Raw genomic sequence first — 17,052 nt, 5'->3', positions numbered from 1 at the left:
CGAGAGGGCCCCGGGTTTGATTCCAGGGCGGGATGAAACCTTAGGCAAGTTTCCTTACTCCACGCGCCTCTGTTTACCCTGAACGTAAGTAGGAACCTGGTTGTTAGTCGATTGGTGGATAACTTTCCGGGGGTAATAATCCCTCCCCCACCATAAGAAAATTTGGTCACTCAATCCACGACTGTTTGTGGGACACCACTGTGCGCAATTGGCTGCCGTGTTTCGTCCACAAAATACACAGTCAATTCACTTTACAGCGTATCCTGTGAAGCGCTTTGCGACGTCTCGAAGACGAGATAAGGCACAAAATCAAATGCAAGGATTATTATTCTAAACGCGCGACTGAAAATTCAGACGGCAACGAATTATGCTAAATTCTTAGTTCGGAAGCCGTTTTCCTCCCCTCCCCCACACAGTTCCCCTCTCACCCCCGTGACCTGCTAATTCCATGTCTACGCTCAGCAGGCTCCGGTCTGCTCCACGTTCCCCCACCCCGCAATTGGCCTCTCTTCCCCCAGGCTCTGGAACGCCATCCTCCATCCTGTAGTCTCCTCACCTCGCTCCCTCCTCTGCCTCCTTCAAGGCTCATCTCAAGAGCTTCCTCTTCGACCGCACCTTACTACCCCTTCCCAACCTTCTGATCCCAACCCCCAGCTCGGGTCCAAACCCTAGTGACTGTTCAGCACCTTTGGATGTCCTCCCGATGCGGGAGGCACAATGCAAATGTAATTTGTTGTTCATGTTGTTAACGAAAATATTAATTTGTGATTTTGTGCTGCAATGTTATGTGGATTTTGCTCTGTTTAAATTTTTTCACGCCTCTATTTTCCAGCCTATCGATTAATGCTTGTCTTCCTTTCTCCCTCTCTCTCTCTCTCTTCTTTTCCTCTCTCTCTTTCTCTCTTTCTCTCTGTTCTCTTTCCCTCTTGCTTCCTCGGATGCTTTTCAAAAGGAGGACAAAGTGGTTAGAACTGTTGCTTTCTTCTCTCTTTTTGATTTATCGTTCACCAAAATGTTTATTGGGAAAAAAAAATAAAGATGGCCGGAGGCTCAAAATTCCACCATTTTTGTCTTTAAGGTTTCCAATTTGGTGCAGAATTGCAGAACTAATCTTGATTTCAAGTTCCTCACACTCGGTTACAAATCCCTTCATGCCCCTCCGACCTGCTTACTCCCCACCCCACTATCCGCTGTCTCCGCTCGACTGGCTTTGACCTCCTGCTTGTCCCTCTTGCCCTCTGTTCCACCATCGGTGGCCGCACATTCAGCTGCTACGCCCCGAAACTCAGGAACACTCTTCCTCTATCCCTCCGCCTTGCCCCCTTCTTCCCCAACTTCAGGTTCTGCCTAAAGACCTTCCTTTAGGTCCCTCCCTCACCTCGTTCAAGACCTGTCTCTTTGACCGCGCTTTTTGTCATCCCCCCCCCCCCCTTCCAACCTCCTCAGCTCTCATTCCTTGCTCCACTGCTAATTAAGCGCCGTCTTGACATGAAAGGCACCATTATAAATGTCAATTTGTATTGTATTGTATTGCATTATCCTCTCCATTCGGCTAACTTCATGTCCCCTCCCCAACTCCCAACGCTTTCTCTGCATGACCATCAATGAACAAGTTTTCAGCAACTATGTTCCTAGTTTCTGGAGGTCCACATATACCCCTCCTTGCGTCCCCACCCCCACCCCTTACCTATTGTCACCTCACCCTTCATCCCTCCCCCCTCCCGCCCACCCTCTGACCACATCACTGTGAAGCATTTTGAGATGTTACCCTGTGCTTCCCGTTTCCTTACTCCACACGCTTCTATTTACCCAGCAGTAGGTAGGAACCCGGTTGTTAGTCGATTGGCGGACGGCTTTCCGGGGGTCCTAATCCATTTAAAAATTAATAATGATAATAATTTGGTCAATCAATCCACGACTATTTGCAGGACACTGCTGTGCGCAATTGGCTACCGCATTTTGCCCACAAAATGCACACTGAACACGCTTTACAGCATATTCTGTGAAGCGCTTTGAGACTTGTCAACAACGTGATAAGGAGCTATATGAAATACAAGAATTCTGATTATTATTATTATTACACAAAGGCAAGTTGTTGTTGATTTGAAAAGTGGTCTTACCTTAGAATGAGACCGAGGTCCAAATTCAGAGTGGATTCAAGACATGCCAGCAAGTTCGCGGGATTTTAGACAAAAATGGTACGAACGAGTGGAATTCTGGGTCTCTCTGCTGGCAACGAAAAACACGATACGATCATTGAATTCCAGAAACCAATGTGCCTGTTGTTCATTGTTTATCACTTTGCGGTGACAGAGAGCTAAATTGTTTACTGATCACAACTTTTTTCGTTCTCACAATTTTTTAACTGCTTATTGTGCAATACCACCGAGCAGAGCTGCTCTTCAACCACAGTGTTAGTGTTTCGATTGCCCTCAGTTTCCCCTCCTGTTTCAGGTGTTGGGTCTGAAATTCCACCTACTCCTTGTCTGTGAGGCCATTTTGTCATATAGCGGTTAGAGCAAGCGCTTGCTTCACAAGTGAGAGGACCTGGGTTTGATTCCTACTCCATACGCCTGTGTTTACAAGCAGTAAGTAGGAACCCGGTTGTTAGTCGATTGGCGGATCGCTTTCCGGGGGCAATAAATTCCCCCCCCCAAATCATAATCCTTGCATTTTGATACAGCGCTTTTTCACGTCTTCGAGACGTCTCAAAGCGCTTTACAGAATATACTCTGAAGTGAATTGACTGTATATTTGTGGCCGAAACACGGCAACCAATTGCGCACAGCGCAAAATGTGGTCACTCATTACACGTCCGTTTATGGGACATTACTGTGTGCAATTGGCTGCTGCGTTTTGCCCACAAAATAGTCAATCCGCTTTACAATACATTCTGCGAAGCACTTTGGGATGTCCCAACGATGTCATAAGGCGCTATATATCAAATGCAAGGATTATTATCATTAAATTTAAGGTGGTGTGGAATTGCCTTTAAGAGATTGTAAGACAAAAACAAGTCCAGGACTGGGTGGAATTGCAAGCCTGATAGACTCGTATTTTTTCCATCTGGACGATAAGCTGTGTTGCTTTAGAGATATTCTTAATGGCTGATTTACTGTTGACTTGTGCAGGAGGCCGGCATGCCTGAAATAGCCTTGCTGGCGAAACCGTTCCATTTATTGTGTCTCAAAGTAAACACTTGTTATTTATTAGGCTCGTGTCTTAAGGAACATTCGTTGCTGTCTTTCAAATGATGAAACACGACGATTGAGAGGACATCGCTGTCAGGATCTGTTCCTGAAGGCAATTTTAAGATCGTGGCAGACATTCAGGGAAATAAGTCTTAAATTCAGCTTCATTTGAAAGACGGAGTTCCGTGGTTTCACTTTAGGAGCCGGTTACCAAAGTAAGGCTGAATTTAACAGTTACTTCCCATAATACTGCCTCCCTCCCTCACGGCTTTGATTGGGAAGCAATGGTCTTAAAGCTAAGACCATGATGACTTTCGAAACCTCTTGCCCTCGCCTCTGACTTTTTTTGAACACGAAACCTTTGCTGGGTTTTACTGCACGTGTTATGTGTCTTTTGTATAAGCGCTGTCCTTGTTACCGCTAACCCTTCAGAATCAAATTGAGCACTCTCGCCTCCACCTCAGTTACAGGTTTGTGGGTTCAAACCCCACGTTGGGACTTTGATCTCACATTGTCTAGGCTGACACTCCAATATAGTGCTAGGGGGAGTGCTGCATTGTCGGAGGTGCTGTCTTTCTGATGAGACATTAAACCAAGGTCCCGTCTGCCTGGTCAGATGGATGTTAAAGATCCCGTGGCACTGTTCGAAAAGAGAAAGGATTTTCTTTCTCCAAATAACAATCCTCCAAATTAAACTGGTCATACCCTCGTGGCTGTTTGTGGGACATTGCTGTATGCAAATTCACTGTCGCTCGGCCTGCAAAATACATAGGCCCTGCACTTTATAGTAAATCCTTTGAACTGCTTTGAGATATCCTCCTGACGAGAAAGGCTCCATACCAAATGAATTAACAGATGAATTAAAAATTCAAATCAGAGCTTTCAAGATTCAACAAACAGCCATGGAGTGAGTGACCAAGTATATTTGGGGCATTGTTGGCAGGAGACTGGGAGAGAAAACTCCCTTCTCTTCTTGAAAAGCGCCATGGGATTTTTAATGTCCAGCTGAACAGACAGACGGGACCTTAGTTTAAGGTCTCATCTGAAGGACAGCACCTCAATGCAACACTCCACCTCAGCGTTGCACTGGAGTGTCAGTTTACACTACGTGATTCCAAGTCCCGACATGGGGCTTGAACCCACAACCTTCTGACTTGGAGGTGAGAGCGCGACAGACTGAGCCACGCTGGCACAGCTGGACTGGAGGAGAATCGAAAGCTGCTATGTGGCTGTCAACTCTTTGCAGTGCTCGCTGTCCTATCAGGGAATTCTACTCTTTAAAGCGGAGGGGACCTGCCTTTTACTGTTATTTTACCGTGGAGTCCTGTAGCAAATTGGTTAGAGCGCTCGCCTTGGCAAGTGAGAGGACCCAGGCAGGGCGAAACCTTAGGCAAGTGTCTTTAATCCACACGCCTCTGTTTACTTAGCAATAAGTAGAAAGCCAGTTGTTAGTCGATTAGCGGATCGCTTTCTGGGGGAAATAATCCCTCCTAAAAGAGGGATTATTTATTATTATAAATTATTCAAATAATAATTTGGTCACTCCATCCACGACTGTTTGTGGGACACTGTAGTGTACAATTGGCTGCCGTATTTTGCCCACAAAATATACAGTCACTACACTTTACAGTATATTCTGTTGAGACGTGATAAGACGCTCTATCAAATGCAAAGACTGTTATTATCATTGTTGCTTGCTGTGGCTTTGCCAAAAGCCACACTTCAAAATTTTCCACACTGGGAGCCGAGGTCCGAATGCACTGAGCGGGTGTTTATGCTCTGAGCTGCACCGCAGGCTCTGGATGCTGAGAGTTCACTTGCGTTAAGAAGAGTCTGGGAGCAGTAAATAACCAGGAGCATGTACAGTTTCAGAGGCTCAGAGAGCTGACATCTCTGCCTGCTCTCCAGCCCTACATGGCCATCTGTGCGCAACTTAATTTATTGGGATGCTTATCCTCACCGTTGACAATCGCACTATAGAATAGAAGAAAATATGCACCTCTTCACATTGACTGATGCTTTGAATGTTTGGTTTACACCACTGTGAGCACTGCCCACTTGAGGTTGAAAAGGCCAGTTAAGGGTCACACTCGGGATATTAGTCCTTCTCGGTCCGTGGTTAGACAGCAAAGAGAGCAGCCAAACGTCTCATTAACAAGGCATTGAATAATAATAATCCTTGCTTTTAATACCAGTGCCTTATCACGTGGAGGAGATGTCTCAAATCACTTCATAGGATTTTTAATAATAATGATCTTTGTATTTGATATAGCACCTGATCACGTCTTTGAAACCTCTCAAAGGGCTTCACACAATATATTGTAAAGTGAATTGACTGTATATTTTGTGGGCAAAACGCAGCAGCCGATTGCGCACAGCAGAGTCCCACAAACAGTCATGGATTGAGTGATCAAATTATTATTTTTTTACTGTGAAGTGTAATGACTGTGTATTTGTAGGTGAATGCCACAGCCAATTTTGCGTAAAGCAGTGTCCCACAACAGCTAGGAAGTGAACAACCAATTTTATTTGGGGAGTTGTTGGGCAGGAGACTGAGAGAGAAACTCACAACTGTTTTTGACTTAGTTCCAGGGAATCTTTAACGTCAACCTGAACAGGCAGGTACCTTGGTTTAAATATCTTATTCTAAATGCAGCCCAGCCCCAGCACTGCATTGGAGTGTCAGCCTAGACTGTGTGAGTTCAATGTCTCGACGTGGGACTTGAACCCATAACCTTCTGACTTAGAGGTAAGAGGGCTGCTGAATGAGCCAGGCTGACTTGGCAATTTTGGGCTGTCTTCACGTTTAAGTTAGCACAGAATTGTGGAAAATCCGTCAGTTCAGTCTTAAATTGGAAGCTAGTTTCTTCTTCAGAAACTATATTTGTAGGCGAACAAATACATGTGCGTGTATGTGTGTGTAGTGCGCGGGTGTGTGTGTGTATAGTGGGCGCGCATGTGTGTGTGTGTGTAGTGTGTGTGTGTGTGTGCGTGTTTGATGTGTGTGAAGAAGAAAAAGATGAAGTGAAAATTTTTTCCCACCTGAAATTTTGAGGTGAAGTTATAATAATCCGTACGTTTGCTCATATGACGTTTCACAGGTAATTGCTGTCAGGGACCGTATTTGTAGGCAGATGTTGCAGAACTGATTTACAAATTCCCGACTGAATTGAAATATTTTCCTCAATTCTCCACCATCATAACTTTTAAGCCAAAATGGTTTCACGGGGGAAACCAGGTGAAGTTTCAAACCCTATCCATTTCACATTGTAATTTTGATAACAACAATAATAATTAGGATAATTAATTATCATTTACAATATTATTAATAATAATATCAACAATAATTATTTGATATGGTATCGTTTACATTGCAAGGATATCTCGCTGTGCTTCACGGGATAAACTGTAAAGTGGAGTGTGTACTTTGTAGGTGTAGGTGATCACAGGTACCAATTTGCGCAAATAATGTCCTACAAAGAGTCACAAAGTGAATGAACAATTTTATCTGGAGAACTGTTGGCCTGGACACTGAGATAAACTTCCTTCTACAAGTAGTGTGCATACGTATATGGTCTGTGTGGGTATCTGGTGCACTCCAGGGTACTGCTGATGACAGCACAGCCAGCCTGACTGATCGATAGGATTTGGAAGGGCAGACCAGTCACTGGGGGCAGGGAATCATTCCATTCAGCTCCCATTAACCCTGCAAGCCAAAGCCCTAATGGACAGGGTGGTCCGAGCTGGACAAGTAGCGAGAAATCTTTCCAGACAATGCTATGAATGGCAAGCTATGCTGTTTCAGCTGGTTAGTCTCGATGCACACTCTGGGTTCCCCAAGTCTTAGCTCTTGCCAAATACTTTCCGGAATTAGGTAAGTAGGATACATCCCTGCTATCAGGATGCATCACACACACAACACACCGTACTCAGCCAGTAGGGAGCGCTGTGAGAGTAGCAGGAGCGAAAACCCTGGCTGTTTTTTCCCTCACTTGACCCTGGGGTCTAAGGCCCAATTACCATCCCTGCATGTACCGATATTCGAGCCAGGGATCTCCCCATCCACAAACTGCAGCTCTGTCCACTGCACCATTGGGGCCTCTGCCTCCAGAAAGTCTTAGCCTCGATTTCAAGATCCTCACACTCATCTTCAAATCCCTTCATGCCCTGACACCCCGCAGCTCTCCGACCTAAGCCTCCTCTCAAGCTCCCAGTGTGGCACATAGGGCTTTGTCCTACCTCGCCTTCCCCTCCCCCCAGCCCCCCGCACCCCCTCCCCCCAACCTCCACTCCTCACTCACTGACAGGACTACTCTCCTCGAGCCACGCTTCACAACACATAACACACTGACGTTCTCTGAAGTGTATAAAGGAGCTGGTGCTGGTTTCAAGTGTGGGCCACTTGAGAGCGGGTGTAAAAATACACTGCGGAACAAAACGTTCTGGAATGTTCTCAGAGCAATTTGGCAGAGGTTCACAATAATATAGCATCACTAGCGGTGTGGGGGGGAGTGAGGGGGCAACCTGGATGTAGCGAGGTGTCCTGTTGGCAATTAATTTCCTGGATCAGGGGAGGTGGGGGCTACAGGCATGACCGTTAGTGCTGTTAACCTCCACCCCAGTCTTCGGTTAAGACCCTCCATCCAGCATCTACTATTAAAACCTTTGCAGTGTCCAGCATTAAGACCTCCCTCAACCCGTGCCTAGTTTTCAGACCCCCTCCTCCATTTTCCAAGGTTAAAGACCCCCAGTCTAACTCCGAGCGATGTTTCATGTTCTCCTTTTGTAGAAACAATTGGATCGGAATTGTTTGTGCTCCTTAAGATGATGCATGTCGCTGTCAGAACATTATTCCATGTTATTTGTATCCAGAGCTAATACCAAGTACCTGCAGGTCAGATTGAATACAAATTGCACGAACACTCTCTCTGCTCTGCCCCATCCACCTTCTGTGGCCTCAGAATAGAACTGAACTCCTTTACAGCTTTATTTAACTCCTGTTGTCGGCTGTGCTGCCCAGCGTTGAGAATACTTTTCCTTCTATCAGGATTAGCTCCAGAGAGAAGGATTCCAGTGGCCTAACTGTTGCTAGACAGAACTCTCAATAGCAACGGTTTTAGCTGGTTGGACCTCAGTGCATTCAATCCCAACACACACTCTGCGCATTGCATCCCAACAATCTTATCTCTGGGATTTCCAGGTGTAGATGGGAGGCATGGAATTCTCAAATTGGTTTGGATCCTCTCTTAAGCACAGTGATGGGTTTTCGCATGCGTCAGACACCCGGCTGACCCAAAAAAGGGATCGAGTTGAATCCCTTTTTTGGTCTTGCCTTCTTCAAGGCAAGACCTGTAGAAGTCCTGTAGCTCAGTGGTTAGAGCACTCGCACACCTGGGTTTGATTCCCGGCAGGGCGAAACTTTGGGCAAGTTTCCTTACTCTAGAAGCCTGATAATAATCCCTCAACAAAAAAGAACAATAATAAAATTGGTCACTCAATCCACAACTGTTTGTGGGGTCACTGTTGGGCGCAATTGGCTGCCGAGTTTCCTCTACAAAATATACAGTGAATTCACTTAACAATATATTCTGTGAAGCGCTTTGAGACGTCTTTAGATGTGAAAAGCGCTATATCAAATGCAAGAATTATTATTATTATTGAAGGCCTGTCTCAAGACCTTTCTTTTCGATTGTGCCTTCGATAATCTTCCCTCTTCCACCCCCTTTTCCCTCCACCCTTCTCTGATCCCAACCCACATCTCATTTGCAAACCCCTCATTGTCCAGTGCCTTGGGATATCCTCCCTACGTGAAAGACACTATATAATTATTGTTGTTGATTTATTGCTGAATGTGTCATAATGGTATAAGGCAGCAGTAAATAAGGCAAACCACATACTATATTGCAAAATCAGCTGAATTCAGATACCTACTTGTGCTAAAGGTTCGTTTCTCCACCTTTTGGCTGAGTGTAAAAGTGTTGTATCTGTTGTTATTCAGTGAGAGTTAATCATGTAGGGAAGCAATTAGCACACAGGGTTGTGTCCGATAAACAGCCATGGAGTGAGCGATTGACCAACGTTTATCTGGGGATAGTTGGCTGGGATGGCGAGAAAACCTCCCTTCTCTTTTCGTATACTGCAGTAGGATCTTTACCGTTCACTTGAACAGGCAGACGGGACCTCGGGTTAATATCTCGTCAAACCCTACGCAACGAGAAATGTCTCGTGTCAGCATTGGCACGTCTCCCGCTGAGCGTGTGAAAGACACATAAAGATTTGATTGCTTGCACAAGTCAAAGGCTGGCAGTAATGTGCTGCTAATGGGAAGTTGTGATTTACTGAAACAGGCGTCTGACTGTGGCATTGAACCTTGTCCTGGAATGTGCTTCTGCAGACTGAATTGTAGAGTCGTAAACCTAACCAGTGGACCAGCTCGTTATCCCCAACATCGTTACTCTAATGCCCAGGGCACAATGTTCTTTGCATATTGAACACAACTGATTTGCTGGCCTCGACACCGTGGGGGAAAGAGCAGGGCAATGGGATTAGCGTAGAGAGCTCCAGTGGGGAAGCAAGTGCAGATATGAAAATAATAATAATCATCCTTGCGTTTGACATAGCGCCTAACACGTTGTTGAGACGTGGCAAAGTGCTTCCCTGTAAAGCGTATTTAATGTGTATTTTGTGGACGAAAAGGGGCAAAATATGATGGGGACAGAGCAGTGTAAATGGATTGGACTAGAGAGCTCTAGTGGGGAAGAAGAAGAACAACAAATTGTATTCGTACAAATAGTACGTCGGGAGAAGGTTTCAAGACGCTGAGAACAAGGGTGCCCTTCGGCAGGCTGGAACAACCTACTCTGTGCTGCAAACTTTCCATAATTCTGTAATTTGAGATGTCTCGCGGACGTGATAGGGCGCTATATCAAATGCAAGGATTATTATTGCTATTAATTTTCTCCCATTGATTTGCACGCTGACAGGAAGTCAGTTCATGAAGCAGATTTATGGCAGCGCAGTGCACCCAGCGATCAGACCTGACCCATTCTCTGTCTGTCATTTTAACAGTTGCTATCTAATGAGCTTTGCATTGATTTTGGTAATTCAGTGTTTCCAATGCAATATTTCTCAACACAATGTGGATTAAGGAGCAATTTATCACCCCCATATGTTAAGAGGAGCAATTTACGCAGGCTGGGGTTAGCAGATTTGTGGCTTTTTGCAACTTTTGCCACTTTGCCTTTAGGTTTCAGCCACTTACTTCACACGATCTAAACCTTAAGACCGTTTTAATATATTTCTCTCACAAAATTCTACTTTGCGGCCTATCCTGTGAAGCGCTTTGAGACGTCTCGGAGACGTGATAAGCGCTGTATCAATTGCAAGGATTATTATTATTATTTAAGTGTTCGAGACGCTGGGTGAAGGGCACTAGATAAAAAACAAATTGTTGCCGCAGTGTGTCACCCTGGGGTAGTGGTAGTGCTCTCGCTCGCCTCTGAGCCAGAAAGTTGTGGGTTCAAGCCATGACGTTCCAGTACAGTGCTGGGGGGGTGTTGCATAGTCAGAGGTGCCATCCTTCGAATGAGACGTTAAACCAATGTCCCGTCTTCCTGTTCAGGTGGATGTTAAAGATCCTGTGGTGCTAATCGAAAAAAGAAAAGGGAGTTTCTCTCGGTGTCCTGGCCAACAATTACCCCAAATAAACCCAATCACTCACGCACACTACTGTGCGCAATTGGCTGCTGCTTTTCACCCACAAATATACACAATAAATTGACTTTACAGTACATTCTATGAAGCGCTTTGAGTCATCTCAATGATGTGAAAAGGCGCTATGTAGCCCGATCAGCGCCCACTTGTGACGATCGCGGGAATACCCCTCTCTCCAAGTGGAACGGCCCAGATTCCCCAGTGGAATCTCGATTAGTGAGCCCCAGTGGAAGGGAAAGGGAAAACAGCAACAACTTGCATTTATATACCGCCTCTCACGCAGGGTAGTGACCCAGAGCGCTTGACAGTGGCGGAGCATGATGCCGAACCGGGGAGAGAGGGGAGGTGACCATAGGCACGGTTGAAATAGGAGGGTCTTCAGGCGTGACCTGAAGATGGGGAAGAAAGGGGCAATGAGAGGGATAGAGGGTGAGTTTTCCAGGCTTTGGAGTGTAGTAGCTGAAAGTGCGGCCACTGATGGTGGAACAGGGGACACGAGGGACATGCAGGGGGCTGGAACCAGCCGAGCAGAGGCAGAGGGTTGTGTGTTGCGGAGGAAGCAGGTCAGAGAGGTAGGGACGTGTCAGGGCTTGAAGGGATATGAAGAATTTGAAATCGATCCGTTCGACGATAGGGAACCAGTGGAGTAGGGCAAGAACTGGTGTGATGGGGGTAGGGAATTTAGTGCGGGTGAGTATGTGGGCAGCGGAGTTTTGGAGCAGCTGGATTTTATGGATGGTGGAGCTGGGGAGACCGGCAAAGAGGGCAGTTGAATAGTCGAGTTGGGAGGTGACGAATGCATAGACGAGTGTTTCGGCTGCATGTGAGGTACTGTCAGAGGCGAGCAACGTGACGGAGGTGGAGGAAGGTGGTCCTGGTCAGGGACCGGATGTGGGGAAGGAAGGACAGTTGTGGTTCAGCGAGTGAGTGCTCAGGCCGTGTCTCCTTCCTCCAGTTCTGACCCTACCTACAGTCACACAGACCTCCCTCCCAGCTCAGCGTCAAACTATGCCGATGTTAAGCGCTCCGAGACTCTACCCTGGGTGTTGGACGCTGTATAAATGCAAATTGTTGTTGTTGGTGTAGTTGAGTGTGACAGGCTTATTTTATATTAAAATCATTTTTGTTTTGTTGAACCATCTCTCGGCAAACAGCTTTGTTTCCCTTCCTCAACAAACCTACTGCACGGGGGGTTAAGAGAGGGATGTAATTAGCTCTGTGACGTTAGTACAGTCTGTGTATAACGCTGCTGAGGTTTGGATTTAGTATATTTATGTAGCATTTCAGAGTTTGGTGAATCGGAGCTGCCGGGCTTCAGATGAGACGTTAAACCGAGGACTTTAAAAGATGGCGCTGTTGGAAAGGAGAAGGGAACTTGCAACATAATAAGGAGCTTTAGTGTGTCAGCTCGACCCAATGGGTTCAACCCCTACGTCGGGACTTCAACTCACACGGTTTAAGTTGACGTTCCAATGCAGTGCTGGGGGTGTGCTGCATTGTTGGAGGTGCCGTCCTTCGGATGAGTCATTAAAATTGGTCACTCACTCCACGACTGTTTGCGGGACGCTGCTGTGCACAATTGGTTGCCGCATTTTGCCCACAAAGTACACAGTCAACTCACTTTGCAGTGTATCCTGTGAAGTGCATTGAGACATCTCGACGATGTGATAAGGCGCTATAGCAAACGCAAGGATTTTATTGTTATTATTACATCAAATGCAGCGATTATTGTATCATATTATTATCTTAAGATAAAACAATGCCACTGCAAGCCAACACTAGCTGGAATTTGAAGCCTTGCCCTGTCTCTCCCTCTCATTCACTGTCCAATCTATTTAGAGTGATTAAAGAGCACAGTCCATTCTCAGATGACAAGATTAGTTCTTGAAAAATACTGAGGCTGTGCCGGTTAATCCATCAATGCCTAATAACAAGCTTGCTTATTCTTTCTGACTCTCTCTCTCTCTGGCTTCCCCTTTTGTGGAATGATCCAGGCTTTAAATATCTTGGCAGATCATCGCTCGGCAGATGAGACTCTATCCGCGGAGCTCACTGTACCCCTCCCCATCTCTCAGTCCCGACGAGTGAGTGCCGTGGAATCACCATGTTGCTGCACAGAAACAGGCCATTCCACCCATCAAGTCTATGCTCATGTTATCATTAATAAATAATGATAATAATAGTCTCCTGCTCCCCCATCCCACTCCCTGTTTCTCTCTCTCCCTCTCTCTCTCCCCGTCTCCTCTGCCATTGCCACTTCCCCATCCTCTCTGCCCCATCCTCACTCTGCCTCCCCGAACCTCTCCTCACTCCCTCTCCCCCCTTTGCTTTTCCCTCACCCCTACCCCTCTGCTCGCTCACCCTATCTCTCGCTCCCACCCCGCCCACCCCTACACCATTGCTCTTCCAACTAGGTCCACCCTTTCCCGTTAGGCCGTTATCTTGCACAGTTACCAGATTCATCATCATCATAATAATAATAATAATAATGAATAATTATCCTTGCATTTGACCTGGCACCCTTCACATTGAGAGGACGTCCCAATGGGCCTCACAGGATTCACTGTAAAGCTTTCAGCCACTACACCCCGAAGCTTTGGAACTCTCTCCCCCAATCCCTCCACCTTGCCCCCCTCCTTCCCCTCTTTTAGATCACGACTGAAGATCTTCCAATTCGATGGTGCTTAAGGTCACCTCCCCACTCCTCCCGACTCTGCGTCAGGCTCCGCTGCTGATAAGCACTCCCAAGACTCTGCCCTGCGTGAAGAGAGCTGCAGAAATGAGGGCTGTTGTACAGCGTAGGAATCCTGTATTTTTATGGGTGAGCGCAGCAGGCAATTGAAACGTAAAGGGTGGAAATAAGCGGAAAATAGCTTGTGTCTGCCTTAGGATTTGGCCGGTCATTACAGACATTGTGAATCTTGTTGCAGGGGAGATAACAGCAGTGTTGGAGCCTGATATCAGACCTCTCCTCCTCCTAATCATAATAATAATCCTTGCATTTGAGATACAATCTTATCATGTTGTCGAGATGTCTCAAAGCGCTTTCAGCTTTCCACAGGTTATACTGGGCGTATTTTGTTGGCGAAACGCATCAGCCAATTTGCGCCCAATTCCCGCACAGCCTCTGTTGTTACAGTTTGAGAATTGTTAGCAACAAAAATACAGGTAAACGTGACAGCCAATTTTCACACAGCAAACGGCCACAAAACTCCATTCTCACTTGAGTGGAGCCCTTAGCATCGGGTTTAGATTTACGTTCCATCCGAAGGACGGCACCTCAGACAATGCAGTGCTTCCCCAGCACTGCACTGGAGTGTCAGGAAGGACTGTCTGCTTAGACTCATAGAATCTTACAGCACAGAAGGAGGCCATTTGGCCCATCGTGCCTGAGCTGACTCTTTGAAAGAGCAACCCAACTAGTCCCACTCCCCCGCTTTAGAATCATGTTTTCTGTTCTTTGATGTTCTTTGCTTGTGGGTTCATGCCCCAAATCCTGCTATGGGACTTGAACCCACAACCTTCTGATTCAGAAACTAGAGTCCAACCGAGTCAGGCTGACGCATAGGGCAAATAAAGCCCCCGCCCCTCCCCACATACACACACACACAGCTTGCTTGTCAAAGGTTTGAAAACACTCACGTTCCCTGCCTGGCTCAGGCTTGTTCCCTTTCAATTTAAGATTGTGTTGACTTCTGGCAAAATCAATGTTACCTTCAGTCTTCATTTGAATGAGGACTTCCAGGTAATCCGCATCGACGGATTTTGGGTCCCAGGAGAAGTTTCAGCCTGTTTTATAGAAGGTAATTCACGCCGTCCTCAAATTGGCAGATTACGATTCCCAAAGTCCATCTTAGAGTATAACAATAACAACTTGCATTTAGATAGACTCCCTTATCATCCCAGCACACTTGACAGTGGCGGAACCTGACCCCGAGGCAAACGGAGTGGGATGGTGATCGTAAGCACAGTCGAAGAGGAAGGTCTTCAGGCGTGATCTGAAGATGGGGAAGGAGGGGACGAGGTGGAGGCTTTTACTTTCACCTCGAGAGGACATCTCAAATCGCCTCGCAGGAATTACTATAGAGCGTAGTGACTATGTGTTTTGTAGGAGAAAGCTGCGAAAGCGTAATAAAATGACCAGAGTGAATTGGCTCCACTCTCAGCCCATTTATTCTCCGCTCTGCAGAAATCAGGAGAAACTCCTATCTCATTTCATTTAGAGCTGCGGGATCTTTAACATCCACCTGAACAGGCAGAAAAGACCTGGGTTTGACATCCTATTTGAAGGACGTCACCTCTGACAATGCAACACCACCCCAGCAATTTACCTTCCTTCATTAGGAAGGTGTCTCAAAGTACTTAACGCTGATAGATGGGCTCCGGAGCTGGGGGTGGGAAGTAATGGGTGCGGGGAGAGAAAGTTGACTGAAAGCGCGGTCAACGGGTCATTGCCTTACAATTTAAGATTGTGCTGAATTCTGGCAAAATCAGAAGTCTAGGGCCTGGTGTGGGAGCGAGTTGGAGGGACCTGGAGTTCCAGAGCGCAGGGGAGCAAAGCGGCTGAAAGCCCACCCCCCGATAGTGGGGAAGATAGGGCAGGGACATGAACAGCAAGCCGGTATCCGCTGAGAGTTGAAGGAGGTGGTGCGGGTAGGATGGGCTGAGACAGTGGAAGCGTTTTGAGACGTCTCAACGTCGCTGTATAACTCCCGATGGAATGATTTTTATTCAATAATTTCTATTTTGGCGTGAGGTCCTATTATCCGCACTGTTTGCTCAACCACAGTGGGGGGAAGGGACCGGTCCCAAACCGACGTGGGTAATGTTAACGATAACACACTTGGGGTGATTTCCATCGGCTCTGAAAGTGCCCACATTTGCTTGCGGAGGACAGATCAGGGCAACATCTTTCCAGCGTCCAATGCTGTCGAAGTTTAAAAGTCCCCTCCTTCCCTCCCTCTCCCACCCCCCACCTCCCGAAAAAAAAATGTTTTGATCCGTCCTAATCCTTCATCAGTGCCTCTCACTCGGGTCCGTGGCATCTGTGCACTGTTATAGCAAATTTGGATTAGTTTGGACTCGATCCAAATAATTTCAATCAGCCCTGGCTCTCCAGGCACAGCCAAGCACAAACAAGCATGTTGTGTGTGTGTGTATGATTTAGTTCCCTCTCACTCCCTCTCTCCCTCCCTCCCTCTCTCTCTCTCTCTCACTCTTTCTCACTCTTTCTCGCTGTACTGGAAAGCTTTTAAACTCCGGGAGGGTGGAGGTAGGGCTTTATCGTGGAACGTTCCTGTAGCTGCTCGTGTCCACAGTCCGACGTGGAGCTAACGAGTGAGAAGCAGATATAGGGAGCTTGCGAAGGAGAATATGGCGTTGATACCACTCACTGTGTAAGTACTTGGGGCTCTGCCTGTGTTGCCCGGCTCTTGTAACTCTGGAACACTCTCCCTCAATCCCTCCGCCTTGCCCCCTCCTTCCCATCTTCAGTTCACATCTGAAGACTTTCCCCTTCGAAAGCGCCTATGGTCACCTCCCACTTCCCCCCGTCTCAACATTGTGCTCTGCCCCGTCAAGCTCTCTGGGACTCTACCCTGTGTGAGGGGCTCTAAACAAATGCAAGTTGTTGTTGTTCCATCTTGGGAGAGATGGTTCATTGTTTCTGCTGGTGGTGGAGCTGGGGGAAGAGATGGATGGCTAGAAAATTTTTCTCCCAGAGGGTTGTCCGTGTATGGTATGGATTGTTGGGGAGTTGGCAGCTGTCAGAGGGATCGATTGGGGTCATTTCAAAGGGAATTATGTGGGCACAAAATGAGGAAAGTGGGTTAGATTGTTGGAATTCTCTCCCCCAGTCCCTCTGCCTTGCCCCCTCCTTCCCCTCTTTTAGATCACGACTGAAGACCTTCCTTTTGACCGCTTCACTGTATTGGATGGGTACCTGAGCTGGGGGTGGGAGACGAGGGGGTGGGGGGAAAGGGAAAGGTGACTGATAGCATGGCCAAACAGGTGGGTCTCAAGACAGATCTTGGAATTTGGGGTGGGAAGGAGCGAGTTGGAGGGGCTCTGTGATGGAGTTCCAGAGAGTGGGGGCAGAATATCGGAGTGATTTCTGTTAGGCTGGCTACTATGGTCCAATGAAAACCTC

General features: G+C 46.9%; 1 protein-coding gene across 1 annotated transcript in view; it reads left to right on the top strand.

The window, feature by feature from the left end:
- Nucleotides 1–17,052, top strand: part of LOC103185594 (regulating synaptic membrane exocytosis protein 1) — a 229,299-nt gene that overhangs the window by 95,990 nt on the left and 116,257 nt on the right. Inside the window, exon 3 of the mRNA XM_042332866.1 lies at nt 953–964. Coding sequence (XP_042188800.1) covers nt 953–964 — 12 coding nt within the window. The remainder of the gene's footprint in view (nt 1–952; nt 965–17,052) is intronic.

This window comes from Callorhinchus milii, unplaced genomic scaffold, assembly GCF_018977255.1.
Source record: "Callorhinchus milii isolate IMCB2004 unplaced genomic scaffold, IMCB_Cmil_1.0 Scaffold3, whole genome shotgun sequence".
In the NCBI taxonomy this organism is placed as follows: domain Eukaryota; kingdom Metazoa; phylum Chordata; class Chondrichthyes; order Chimaeriformes; family Callorhinchidae; genus Callorhinchus; species Callorhinchus milii.
This window is presented reverse-complemented; position numbering and strand designations above follow the sequence as displayed.